This window comes from Haliaeetus albicilla, chromosome 9, assembly GCF_947461875.1.
Source record: "Haliaeetus albicilla chromosome 9, bHalAlb1.1, whole genome shotgun sequence".
NCBI classification, from domain to species: domain Eukaryota; kingdom Metazoa; phylum Chordata; class Aves; order Accipitriformes; family Accipitridae; genus Haliaeetus; species Haliaeetus albicilla.
Genome location: NC_091491.1, coordinates 30,667,465 through 30,681,678, shown reverse-complemented (window position 1 = coordinate 30,681,678; position 14,214 = coordinate 30,667,465). Strand labels below are relative to the sequence as shown.

At 39.7% G+C, this 14,214-nt stretch overlaps 1 protein-coding gene across 4 annotated transcripts in view; it reads left to right on the top strand.

Annotated features, from left to right (window-relative positions):
- OSTN (osteocrin) overlaps positions 1-14,214 on the top strand; it is a 53,023-nt gene that overhangs the window by 34,086 nt on the left and 4,723 nt on the right. For 3 of the 4 annotated variants that reach the window (XM_069792402.1, XM_069792399.1, XM_069792400.1), the window contains exon 2: positions 11,379-11,477. In XM_069792402.1, the coding sequence (XP_069648503.1) occupies positions 11,379-11,477 (99 nt within the window). Of the gene's footprint in view, positions 1-4,020; positions 4,107-11,378; positions 11,478-14,214 lie in introns of those variants that run through there. The other variant, XM_069792401.1, reaches the window with a different exon arrangement.

Below are 14,214 nucleotides of genomic sequence, written 5' to 3'. Positions count from 1 at the left end.
ATATCTGCATGAAAATAGGTGGGAATCATCTTGGTTTCTGAAATTCTCTCTTATACATTGACTGAAAATCTGTGGTGGTTATTTTAAAATGTTTCCCCTTCTCCAGACAAGGTAGGAACATAGAGCAACAAAAGTAATGTTGGATGTTCTGCCTGAACCAGTGATGTAGCTATAAAATGCTGGGTGTTGGTTAATCTGGTGGAATGCTAATCCACTTTCAGACTGGCCTCAGAACTGGGCCAATTTTATCAGAAGAGTTTATTGTTTCAAGAAGTAAAAATAGATTGAAGGGACCATAATTTGGAATATCTCAGTTGTTTATCTCAGAGCCATATGAATCAGTATCAGCTGAGCACCTGACTTGTGGAGATCAGCTCCTCATAAAAGAAAACTGTAGTTTTCATTTGAAAAGAAAAAAGTTCTTGGATTATTTCTTAGAATTTTGGGGCAAAGCTTTCAAAACTGGAAAAAAATTTCCACTTTTTCTAACCTCAATGTTGTCTTTATTTCCCATACTAACCCCAGAACTAGACTATTTCTAATGACACACTCACTGTTTACTGGAACTGTGAATAATCCTAGCAATCAGAATGTATAAAGTCACGTGCCTTTACTCCATGCCAGCTCAATCAAAAATTCCTGAGGATAGGTCTACTGCTTTAGCTGTAACTCCTTCTGGACCCCACACACGTCATGTTGATTTGTAAGTGACAAATACGTGATCTTGTGTAATCAGTGGTCAATGGAAAGGGTGACATTATTTGAAGAGACTGGAAGGTAGAGTTCCCATGGGACAACTTAATGACAGAAGTGGGAGACTTCTGTGACTTAGACCACAGTGATGTGACAGTACTGCTACATGTTTTAGTGGGAGAAGAAAAAGACTGAAAGTACCATACAGCAAAACTAGCAAGCATGTGTATTCATGTGTCATTCCTAAGATTTTAAAGATGAGGTCTGACAGACTAAAATATAGTTTCCACAGGCAAGGCTGATGAAGAGCAAGATTGCTCAACGCTTACACAAGTGAACCTGTGTAAGCTAACTCCTGCTCTCTGAATAAGAACTTCTCTACTAAAGGAATTAAGGAAACCATTGAGCCAGCTCAACTGATTTGCAAACTAGTGTTGAAAGAATTACAGAAATTACTTGCGAGACCATGAGGGTAGCAGGGAGGCAAGTTTGTCTTTCTCTTGGATGGTAACAAAAAGAACTTCATGTCTTGTGTCCTTACCTCCTCCAATTTCCCTTTTTTTGTCTTCATAGTTCAGAAAATCACATTATGTTTGTTTATTCATTTATGGTTAAGGCAATAAAGATTCCTTCCAAACTCTTGGTTGCCCTAACTTAATTATACTGTAAGTATAATTAAACCATGGTAGTGTTGAGGATGTCTGTTCCTTGGGCACTCTTCCAGCTGAGTAACCACCATATACCTTTTTCATTATCTGGGAAGCTTCCTTATCAGCCTTCTCCAGAAGGTGTCAAAAAGGTATCTGTAAGTTGTTGCTAAATCTAAGTTAATTTAGAGCAGGAAATTAAATGTTAGCACTCATAACACTCTATTCTCTTTTTTCTTTCTTCTTTTTGTTTTTGTTTGCCTTTTTTTTGGTTTTGTTTTTTTTTTTTTCTTTCGGAAAAAAACACTGTGTGCTGGTAACATATGTCCTATCCTAAGGTCAGTAGCAGCCCAGGAAGACGGCTAATTACTCAGATCTGAGTCTTTCACACCTCCCAGTCAGAGATGATGATAGTTGTGTGTACCAGCATCCATTTCTGAAATCTTTTAGAGTGTATGCTTTTGTAGGAAGAGGACAATGATAAATTTATTTTTAAATAGAAAAAGTGCATATTACTTATCTAAAAGGAAGAGCCACAACCTCACAGTAGGTCCAGGTGGTACAAAAGTGGCTGGAGCTTTGTTATAAGATCACCAATCAGTGGAGAGCCTAAAAGCAAATTTTAGTACCAGGTCTTATACATCCTCTTGGAGTCAAAGGAGATGACAATATGGCTGCATTTCTCCTCCTGCTTTATCTGGAGCCCACTGTCCCACTCACTCTTGTCAGGTGTTAAGCTTCAGATGGCTGAGTCTTGGCCATCCTCCAGGCTTCACCCTGTGTTCTGAAATGCTGAAATGCCTACATTACCAGCATTCAGTTGTCTGTCGTCAGCTTACAATGGCACAGTCCATGTCTCCTACCAGCCGCGTCAGCACCAAACGTGGTGACAGAATGGAGCCCTAGAGACACCCTGCTTAAAGAGCTTGAGGTAGGACCTGTAAAAACTCCTGAGAGGAGTAAATGCCTTGTGCCTTTATAACAGAAAAAAAAGAGAAAAAAACAGCGCCTAGAACAGTAGTAGCTGGTCAGCAACGCCTCATGGTCCTATGTAGCAAAGGTACCCCATAAATCTAATAATATCTTGTGGTTAGATCATTGTTATCTTTTTTCCTGAGATCCTGCTCACATGTTTTACGGACATCAGTCAAGTACTGCTGTGTCCTTGGACTTCCAGCAACAAGCCACCAATAAATGCAGGTAGCACCGTAAACCAGAACGTAGTCCAGTTCTCTTCCAGTGGCAGCATTTTGAGCTGTGTTTCAGCAGTCTGGCATTGTTTGGCTCTGCCCTTTTGATTCTGCTGCTGCTCTAGTATCCACAGAGCCCATTTGGACCTCTGCAGCTGCCTTCACCGTTCCGTTACGCCCTGCAGCCGAAAACAGCCCCAACCTGCCTGCTCCAGCCTGACCTCGCTGTGGGTGCTCATGTGGCTAATGCATATTTCTGCAGCACTACACTAGGCCATATTGCCATATCTGCCTGTACTGAGGGATGCTATAGAAATACTTGCTTGGCCTTTCCTTGTTCTCTGAGGCTGTACATTTGTGTTGTGCTCATGATTAAACCCAGCCTCTCATTCTCCATTGAATTCCCCCCCCCCCCGACGCCTCAGGGAGTGTGGCAAAAGCATGCTTTGCAATGAGCTACCCTGATTTGCCACTTTATGACAGCTTTACAAAATTCTGCGGCCATCTTCATCTGGGATATGAGCTGTGTTACAATATGATTAAACTCTTGTCTTTCTCTCATCGCTCAGATCAAGACAGATGATGAAATCAAAGCTTTTGCTCCCTGGCTGGCAAATTTTTCCCACCTATGGCAAAGCTGCATTTGAAATTTCCTTTTACTGTTTATTGCTTGTAGGAAGAGTTTTTGGCAAGTCAGAGTAAAAACTATTTTTAAAGTACTGTGCCTATCTGTTTAGAGAATAAAGTCACTATGAATTAACTGTTAAGGAGTCTGCACAGGTTGGAATTTGAGACCCAAAACCAGGTCTACAAGTGCTGTGTGAATCAATTAAAAACTGAGATTTTAAAAAAGGGGCAAAAGAGGTAGACTTATTCTAGTGAGGCAAACAGGGAAAGAAATAGGTCCTCTGGTACTGCCTAGAGAAGATAAAGAGCTTCATGGCTCACACTTTACTATCTTTTCAGTAATTGAAATGAAGTGCCTGAAAGACTTAAGTTCTTGTGACTTGCTTTACAAAACACCCTCCTTTTCTAATGTTTATCTTACAGTAGCGTTGGTCTACTAAAAATGCACTAATTAATTTCTTCCTGAAGTTAATGCAGTCCTTCTAAGGTTATTCCTGTTGTCCCTGAGAAATAAAATTTAAAAAAATAATAATTCAGGACATTGGGTTTCTGTATCGCAGTTTGCAAAAGTAAGAGATTAGAGGAATGGTGATGCTACTGAAAATCTTTCCACTCCCACGACTGTCTGAATCTTGAAAGAAAAAAAGAAAAAAAACAACAACAAAACCCTAGACCTTAAATTGTAACCTAATCATCTTGATCAGAGCAATAAATAAAACAAATGTGAGGCAAGTATGCGTGTGAGAGTGCAGGACAGAGAAAGGTTTAGGGCAAGGATCAGTGGAAAATCTTTAGAAATGATGTAAGAGAAAGCAAAGGCAGGGATTGGAGTTTGTAGCCTACAGCAGAGACTATAAAAACTCTGAAAGAAAGCTGAACATTAGGGATAAGTTAGGGGGAAGAACATAGCAGGACCATTAAGGTTGGAATTGCTTGTATCCAATGCAAGGTAAGAGGAGTGAGGACAGGGATGGGTTGGGGATGTTTTGTGTGTCTTCTGCTCTGTTTACAGAAGCTTTCTTCCCTTCTGTGCTTTCTTCCTTTTAATTTTTTTCAAGTTTTTTTTGTATTAACAGGCATGCACAAGGTATACATATGCCCATGTCTGAAAAGGTTCTAGTTTGGGATTAAGATAAGGTGCCTATCACCTAGTATTTTTGGTACTAAAACTGAACTAATAATATTCAGTGGAAACTTATTTCCTTCAGCTAATCAGCCAATATTTAAACAAGATGTGTCAGTGCATTTTACAACAGTGAATAGTTGCTTTCATGCTTTTGCAGTGCTTTGCAGTAAACTGCTGTCTGGTTATATTGTTATGGATTTTCCTCTGTATATATTATTGTCAAATACATATTACTTCTTAAAATAAGCTGAAGAGCTATGACAGAATAACTCCTTTGCATTACTAAATACCATATGTGGTAGACAAGTTTGCTGCATGTAATATATTGTAAAACACAAGATAAATGATTTAGGGAAAGTCTTTAATTTATGGATCTGCAAAAGGGTTTTATTATATCCCATATTAGATAAATGTTGATGCCCATTCTGCCACATTCCTGCAATAATAGAATAACCCTGCAAAAACATTCCTACACTAACAGAGTAATTATCATTATCCAGTAATCTGACTACTTCAGCTTTGTACCACTGTAAATGAAGGCAGACTCTGATTCAGTGATAGTCATTGCAATTTCTCCATTCTGAGTTCAAAACTATTTCACTCTTTCTTTTTGCCTCCCAGACTGGAGTTGTACAAGTAAATACATGTGAATAACCTTTGGTTTAGATGTCTAGAGGCTACAGCAAAGTTCAGAATCCACTAATTCTTGAAGCACAAGCACACAGTGCCTTCAGCTTTCCTTACTTGGCTTTTCAATTTGGAATGACTGTCCTCTCATGGGGAATGCAGAGCTGAAAGCTGAGGAGCTGCGGGAACATTTTGTGCCCCTGCCCACTGATTCACTCAGGAAGCCTGGGGCAAATTATTACATTTATCTGTCTCTGCTCACCTGTATTCAAAATGCAGCTCAACCTACTTTTCTTGTAAAATACTTTGAATCTAATGAGAAATAACAGGAAAAAAACCCAAAACCCCAAAATCCAACCAAGAACATCTGTGGTGTAAATTGTAAATGATGGGAAAACTGCAAAATGTATCTGGCTGGACCAGGTGTTCTTCAGTATTTATAAATACCTGCCACACTGATTTCAGCAGATTAGGAATTCTTTTTCACTCTTTGAATGAATGACAAGTGTACCTCTGTGGGCTTCTTAAAAAGCAAATTAAAAAATTTGAACCATACAACAGTTGTAATAGCTCTCTTGATTGACCCTGACAAAGATTGCAAGTGATTGCAGCTTTCCTTTTCTTCTTAGTCAGCCCACAGAAGCAGATTACTCTCTAATTTCCATTTGCAATGCATCTTCACCAAGACTTTTCTTCTTCAAGTAATATGCTTGATCGGAACATTTAAGTGTTTATCCAGTAAATCAGCATCAGTGTTTGAGTCTCATTAAGAAGTTCCAATGCCATTCTTGTCTCTTATCTTGAAGTTTGTCTTCAAGCTTATCTTGAAGGCATATCTTGAAGGATATTTTTACTAGACTTTAAATGGCCTATGTTTTTATATTGATAACATATTCTGCTAATATACTCTTCATATGAGGTATGAACTTCCATTTATCACTCCAACACTGTTAGGAAAGGACATAATTTTTCTAATATAGAAAACCACAATTTATTTCTAGATTTTTTTGACAGAAAGGTTTCTTAAATGCTGAACATGGCAGTCTAACAATGAATAGTTTTTATTTCTCATGCTAAAGATGAAGGAAGAAAGCAAGTTAAATGTAAAGTTGTTAGAAACGTTAAGAGAAGTTGGCATATTCAGTCAGTACATATATAAATAGTGTAGGGCTGAGAGTTTGTTGGCAATGAATAATAGTCTAATAATGTTTTGTTTTCCATTGTGCATACCAGGAATACTGCAGCTTCGTCAATTATCTTACTTAGGAAGGGTGCAAATAGGTTCTTCCCATTAAGAGATATTTTCTTACACTTCATAGCATCCTTCTTATTTAATAGTCCCTAGGCTTCTGGATGGGTTTTATCACTTCTGTTTGTGTCTTCTGCTTCATGGTCTCCTACTTTTATGGTATTGATGTGAGTTTGGGGGTTTTAATTTCTAAAATCTATTGCTAAAAATGGATTTATTACACAGTATAGCCAGTTTTGCAAGATGTCCAACTTGTCTCCTTCCTGTCCATTCTAAGAAAAAGTGTCCTCATTTGTTCTGCATGGCCACTTGGTTTCATGCTCCTCATTCAAACGCAGAGATGAGGACCATGACTGACTGGTCTTCCACAAGTCTTTTTCCACCTTTGCCCATTAATTTTTTCCTGATTCATGCTTGTGTCCATTAAGCAAATGTACCCCAGCAAGGCTGTGTTCATTTGTACACTTTCTGAACTCCGCATGGGAACTCGAGGGCCATGTTTTCAGCCTTTCTTCATATGAGCCATGCAATTTGTGTGCTGCTCCCACAAATGTTGCATCTTCCGTGGGCAGGGTCAGTGCAGAGTCTAGTCAAGCCCTGCAGGGACTAAGCCATCGCTGAATCTGTTTTATCTGAGTACAGATGGTAGGAACAGTTGTATACCTGAGCATCCTCTGACCGCATCTGCGTCTACCAAAAGTGGAGCTATCAGTAGCTGAGTCAGCATTTACAATAGATACTTCAGTAAAATACAGGCAAAGATGACTATCATGGTGATATGTAAACATGTCAGGGCCAAACACTGGAAATCATATTATTACAGTGAATGCAGTTATTGGAGTGATGACTTTGAAAAGCAATGACTAACCTGAAGTGCCTTCTTGAGAAATCTTTAAGGAACTTCATTTTCAGAAAGTGGAACATCCTTGGCCTTGAAATACTGTCTGACAAAATGTTTCATTTGGGACACAGAAATACCTAGGCATTATCTCAAATCACTAGTCGTATGCCTCTTGCATAAGTTCATGAATTTTCTGTTCTCTCTGGTTACATCAGATGAAACCTACCTGCATCCATTTATCTACATAGTTGGGAAACTGAAAATACAGGGAAATTTACATTGTAGAAGTTGACAGTGTCTGTACCGTATATTGTATATCTAATAAAACATATGGCATTGTTTAAAAATCTACACCTGCTCCAGGAAACACGTTATTAATGACATGAAGTGCCTGACACTGACTGCTTATGTTTTATTTTGCCACAAAGTCCCATGCTTCAATATCTTGCTTCAGTATCTTTTTAGAAAGCAGTATGTACGAAGTGCTCCATATCTCATCTGTGGGATGAGAACAAAAACACCACTTTAACCTATTTTTGGACTCTGCTTTTTTTTCTGAGGGTGGGATTTGTTTTGATTTTTCTTCCTTTTCTTTGATATTTACATGACTAGAAAATTACACTTAAGATATACACAGTCCCTGAGGAGTTTCTGAAATCACTAGGACTTTTGGTATGGGCATATTTTTGGCTTTGTGGTAATGAATATGCTCAGAGGATCCATCCTACAACTTTTAAAAGTAGGGCAAATTTGTTTCAGCTGGAGCAGACTTATTCTCAGAGCTGCACACAAGCAATTTGTAAGTTGTTCTTTTGGTAAGATACTCATCCATCATAATTTTTTTGGCCAAGGTAGATTCCCATCAGGTGTCCAATCCAAGACTCATGAAGCCAACATTAGGACTCAATGGTACGTTTATTAAGATAGGTAGCAGCAGTTAATGTTCTATTTTATGGCGCTGGAGCAGCAACAAAATACCTCAGTAACTGGCTTGCAGACACAGCTGTGATTTCCCCTGGCTGGTTGTAATCTGCATGGTATGATGATCCTCACGGCTACCAGGTGAGGGAGGCTTACCAGTACCATCCCAGTGCTCATGTGGCAGAAGGACTGGAGCCCTAATGGGCACCGTCAGGAGCTTCCCGGTGCCTACGGGACACTCATGCCTTGGCTCTGTATCAGGTCAGCTTGGGAGCATACAGCACAAAACCTCAAGGGCTTCTGGGCTCAGACACAACGTGCTTGTTGTGAGAGCAAGGTCCTCGTTTCATTTGCAGGTAAGCTTGGGCATGTCCCATGTTGGTGTTGCAATAACAAGCAGAGCATAGTCATCAATATAGAGTGGCAGCTGCAGTGAAAGATTACAGTGCAAGGCGTGATGTCTTGCCTCGGTTCTCTTGCTAACAGGCCAGCAAGAAAAATAAAGCTCTTGTGATTTATACTTGCGGAGTAATCTCCACAGTAATGTGAAATATGATAGTTCAAATGGGTAAGAACAATGACAGCTGTTACCATTTTTGACAGGCAATGGGTTTGGAGCTTGGTGATGAATTGTATGCTGTCTGGGGTTTGTTCAGCCCACTTATCTTCAGGATGTCATTTTGTTTTTTGTTTTTTTCTTTAAAAGAAAAACATCTTTTAAGTCCTTTGGTTTGATGTTGGAGACTTAACAGTTTCTGTTTGGTAAAGAATTTTGCTTTCTTGTGATCTTTTCTTGGAAAATGGCTCTGCACAGGCTCCTAAGAAAAAGTTTTGAATGTTTATCCTGCTTTGATAAGGTTGAATAACGTTCTCTCTTTTATCTTTAATTTTATTTTAACTGGACCTGCAACAAAGATACCTAATTATATGAGGAATTCTAGTTTTGACACATTTCAAGGTGAAATGTCACTAAAACATATTTATATGTCTGAATTTCAGACTTGCAATTACATTTAGTGGAGGGTAAACCATATTTTATGTCAGATAACACCAGACTAGACCCTGAGATACTAAAGACCTGTAATTATACCTCAATCCCCTGTCCTACCTCTGTGAAACTGGTGGTGGAGTTTTCCAGAGGAAGGATGGAAATTCAGTACAAGTGGTAAGGGTGCGTCTTGCAAAGGCTTGTGTGGTTGTCAGAGCATTGCTTATTGTCCTTCAGTAACAAATACTGTCAAGTCTCGCTTTAGGTCCCTCTTGGAATGGGTCAGGGTAAAATGTGGATGGGGTGAAGCAATAAGCAGTGCATGGCTGGGAAAGCCCCTTTTAGTAGGAGGGCTCTGCTTACCCAATTGCAACAGATGAGCGAAGGAGAAAAAGCAACAACTGCTTTTAACAGCTAAGACCCTATGACATGGCTGAATGTAGAAAGCTAAGTCCCAGACTGGCAGAAGACAGTGTGATTTTAATTATGTTTACGTAGCCCTCTTTGCACCCTTAATTTTGCAAATGCTTTTCTAGAGCTAAACTGCTCCACTAGAACAACCCTGCTGCTTTCTCCTGCCTCGTCCTATTGCTGCGTGAAAAATCAACACACCAGGATCTTGCTGTACTTAAGTTTTGCTCCCTTTTAAACTAGTAACATTGCTTCTTAGCTACTCATTTTCATGGGAACTAGAGCCAAGCTTTAAGTCCTTACAATTTCCTCGGCTTCTAATTTCACTGGCGTCGAGTTCAGACCAGTTAATCAAATGTCTTTTGTGTTGCAGGTGCCTTAATGTTTATTTTGATTAGTGTACCAGTTGCTATTTTTAGCTCTTTGGTCTTTGGGTTGAATGAATACCAGCACAGACATTAAACCATAATAAACATGTGTTTTTAACCTTGCCATTTATTTTTATGTCTCTGTATCCAAATAATCAGGATGTGGTTACCTGTGAAGGTAGTAGACTACTACTTCAAATTTCAATGCACACCCACATACAAAAATATACACTGTAGAGGTTTACAGCTTTAAAAACACCCAGACAGACCCTTGTCTGACTTTAATGGTTGTTGCCATCGGACTGAGAGACAGTGGTACCACCTGGCTTACTGCTTTGACTTTGTCCTTTGATTTCATGGAACTAAGTCTGCCTCACCCCTACGCGATAACCAGCAGCTTTCTTCCTCGCTACTGATCCCTCATGAACAACATAAAAAAAAACAAGAAGATACGCAGTGGGGTAACCAAATAACAGAAGCACATGTAAAATGTATTGAAAAAGCCAAGCAATGAACAGAGTTTCAAGAAACAACACTACAAGTGTTATATCTTTATTTTTTAGAACTGGACTTCAAACACTCTTCTGGGTTTTCTCCTTTGTAGTATGGGGGAAAAGTACAAAGCCAAATTTTTTTTACCATGCGTTTTCTGCCTGATCTAATGGGAAATTTTCTACACAGAGGATAAAACAACTATTGTATATCATAGAAATGTATTTATACATCCTTTCTATCTCCACTTTTGCCAAGTGGAGAGTCAGCAAAGAATGGCAGAATCAGGCTTGAATTATACTCTGGGGCAGGACCTGGAGACAGTGTAATCAGCAAATTAGCAGATATCTTTGGCACTAGAGGCCCTAGCCTAGTTTTTATTCGCATCAGCTGAAATGTTCTGACCTGGGTGAGTTGGAGGCACATAAGGTTTTAAGAGCTAGATCCAAACAAGGGCTTAAACAACGTAGCCTAAACCCACAGCCAAAGATAACCCCTGCAGCAAGCAGCTTCCTCATCCTGAACCTCCCAAAACTTGACCCTCCCTGCGTTATTTAAAGGCTCTGCAGGTATCTGCAGTTCTGCAGCTATGGCACATGGTCAGAACACCACCAGCCTGAGCAATGTATTTCCATGTAAGCTTTTCCCAGGTGTGGGAGCTGGATAATTTTATTCCAGGATCCCAAGAAGATGCTGGAAGTTGTGGCTACCATTAACTCATGGTGAGGACCGGTGAAATGCAGCGTTACTTTCAAAATGCTCTTGGAGAGGTCTGTGATTCCTGTAGCAGCTTTAAGTACCTATCCAGCATGTGGGGAGGTCAGGGTCAGCCTGGGTGGCTATGAGCCAAAGTGTCCCTGCTTACGAGTGAGTGTCTAGTTCATCTGGTTTTAACACAAGTTTGCATTCATTACTGCTTCCACTGCAAGGACTGCTGGGCTATTGTGCAGAAAGGAATTAAAAGATTTGCGAGGCTGTAAAGGAGCAAAGAGGAGGGAGCTGATTCTGCATCCAAAGGTGAAGAGCATTCAGCTAGCACTATCTGGTCCCTGGGTTTTATGCAGTGACTGTAAGATAAAACATATTAACAGCCACAGGAACAGAAGTTCCCTTTGCTTTCACTCCTTTAAGACCTTTAGAGCAAGGTTTCTTTGGGAACGCAGCTGTGAAGTCATTAACAGATTGTTCTCCTTTGCAGATGCTGCAGTTCCAGCTTGTTGTGGTGCATTTGGCCCTCGTGATTACCCTGCTGCAGTGGCACTCTAGCTCAGTGCTCCTTGCAGAGGCAGCTCCAGAGGTAGGTGAATGTTTCTGGTGGCTGTCATGTAACCCTGCTCTTCCTCAGGTTGTTCCTGGCCACAGAACGTGGAAGACACCACAGTATCCAAACAGGGTTGGAAGGTGAACAATTGATATTGACTCTGCAAGTGCAAAGGAGCAGCCTAGTGAAAAGAGTGATGCAAATTGCGTGGCTCTGGGAGGACAGACAGAATGAAGTCTCACCCAGTTTCATGCAACCTCTCCTGAAACACCATGGGATTTTCTGTGTGTTAAAGCACTGTACAGTGACTTTAGGTAGAGAACTTCCTGAAGAGGGGAAGCGGGGGGTGGTAGGGGGGCAGGCAGCAAAGCACACTCCTCTAACATTGAAGGGAAGGTTTCATCTTCTTCTTAAAGACAAATAATAGCATGAGAAGTCTGCAGCTTTCAGAAGCCATAAGGAGATCCCTGAGAGAAGACCACCTGCACAAAATTTACAAATTAAAGGAGACAGAATAGACTAGGAGAGGGAGGCAGCAAAGTAACTTGCCTAAGCTTGGAAAGGAAAGCAGCAGATTAAATGGGAGAATTGTCTCATGTTTCATCCAGGACAATATGCAGGGTTTGCACCTGAAAATACCTCTACTGCATTCTCTTTTTTTATGTCATCTTGACATAAAACATATTTGTCAGGAAAGGTATTTATGTAACGGTTTTATGCCATAAAAAATCAAGGATCTAAAAGTTTGATCAAAGTAGCACTGTTTGGCTGTAGGGTCTTTACATAGGTTTTTAAGATCAGCTTAGAAGTTAGATGCGTACTGAAGAATACTGCTGGATCCTTCTACCTTGCTCTCTGTCTTCAAATGAGCATGCTCTGATTATACAAAATAATATTTGTTATAGAAAACAGAGCTTGGGGGAACCACTCCCCACATCAATGCTGCAGCAGCTGCTGTTCTGGTGCCACAGAGACCTGGTACCCTGTCTCTATCAGTGAGAGATTTTTGTGAAAAGAATATAAGAGCAGAATATCTTCAGAGACCTCCTGATCCAGAGATTTGCACTGGACCAGGGCATGTTTTAGCTGCTGATGGGCCTGAATTTGTCTTCGAAACAGTTTAAAATCTTGGTATCCATGACATCCTTTGGCAATGCATTCCACTTCATCTATGTGCTGTGTTTAAAATGTAGCTCCTTATATTTACTTTAAATCACCATCTGGAGACTTCACTGGGTGGACTGAGGAGGTTTTTTTTTTCTTGAGGAAAAAATTACTAGTCTTTATTCACCTCTTTGCTGTTCATAAATTTACAAACCCTCCACTGTGCTCCTGTACCCCACACTTACCTCTGCTTAGCTGTGAAATTGTACTTTGTTCAGTGGTTCACCATAGGAAAACTTCTGATTATCAGTTTAGCTGTCTCTTTACTTCTTAGAATTGTATTATATCCTTTTTAAGACAAAGTAAGTGGGACTGCACAAAGTACTCAAGAGCAGAGGCTATTTTTGACATTCTAGTTTCAAGCATTATTGTAGATATTTATCCCCATTAACGAGAGGGAAGAGTTCAGTCTTTTTTAAAGGCATAATTTTGTTGCAAACCTCTATGAAAGTTTTATAACCCTGAAAGGGAACAGGAAGGATTGCTCAGTGCACTTGAGGCTTATAAAAAGTAAAGTCAGAGGACAGTACGAGATCCTTTACAAAAGTATTAACAGTGCTACATCATTTGTGTGATCATTGTGGTCGTTGTGCTCCTCCTTCTATAGAGATCACAGTTTTATACACTCCATCATGGGTTATGCCACCCATCAGTAGTGGGCAACGTCACCGCCACAACTATGGTGTGGACCACAGTAGAGACAGGCTTATTACATCGTCCATGTGATAGCTTCCTTTACATTTGTACTAAACCCACTGTGTATGAATAAGAAAGATAGTGGCGTGCTTCCAAAGATAGATGAAAACCTGCTTCAAGGCATATAATAAAATTTTTGGTTAGATATTTTTATCCAATTCTGTGAAGATCAAGTGGAGCAAGAAGGCAAACATTTCATCTGAAGAGAGAATGATTTGAGCTTAACACCTGCTTTTGTAGACTAGCTGCTGCCCTATATTTTTCTGTTATTTGCAGAGCAGCTATTTCACTTTGGTGTCTTTCATTTCCTTCTTGATAGACCACAATATTCCCAGTTATTCTGGATAGCAAAGTAGAGTTTGATTTTTGAAAAGCTGTTTAAGCCTAATGTCATAACTAAGGTTCAAAATGCTGTGTCGATTCAACATACTGTTCTTTCCTTTCCTCCTCCCCACAGAATGTTATTGCATAAATTCTTTGAATGTCAGTGCTGAGTTTTTTGCATAATAATTAATTAATTTTTTAGCTTTGGATGGAAAATTCTGTATAAGTTTTCATTACTATTTATTAGCATTCATTTAAAAAATGAAAATCAGTTTCCTGAAAAATATCAGGATGGATATTGGAGTCTGGTAATGGTGATTGCATTTTTAAAAGGGATTAAATTACTCAGCTCATGCTATAAGGGATACTGATCACACTGCTGAGATAGGGGTAGTGGGCTGGCCTACAAAAACAGGCTTTGTGAAGTAAAAAATTTTGGTAATTCTTGTGATAATAATGAAGGTGAGTTCAGTCTATTAAAAAAAAAAAATCCCAACCTTTTATGGCAAACTCCTGTGGGTGGAAAATGGCCACACTTCACAGAAGGAACTTTGTTTTAAAACTTTGTCACAGGTTCAGTATCCTAGAG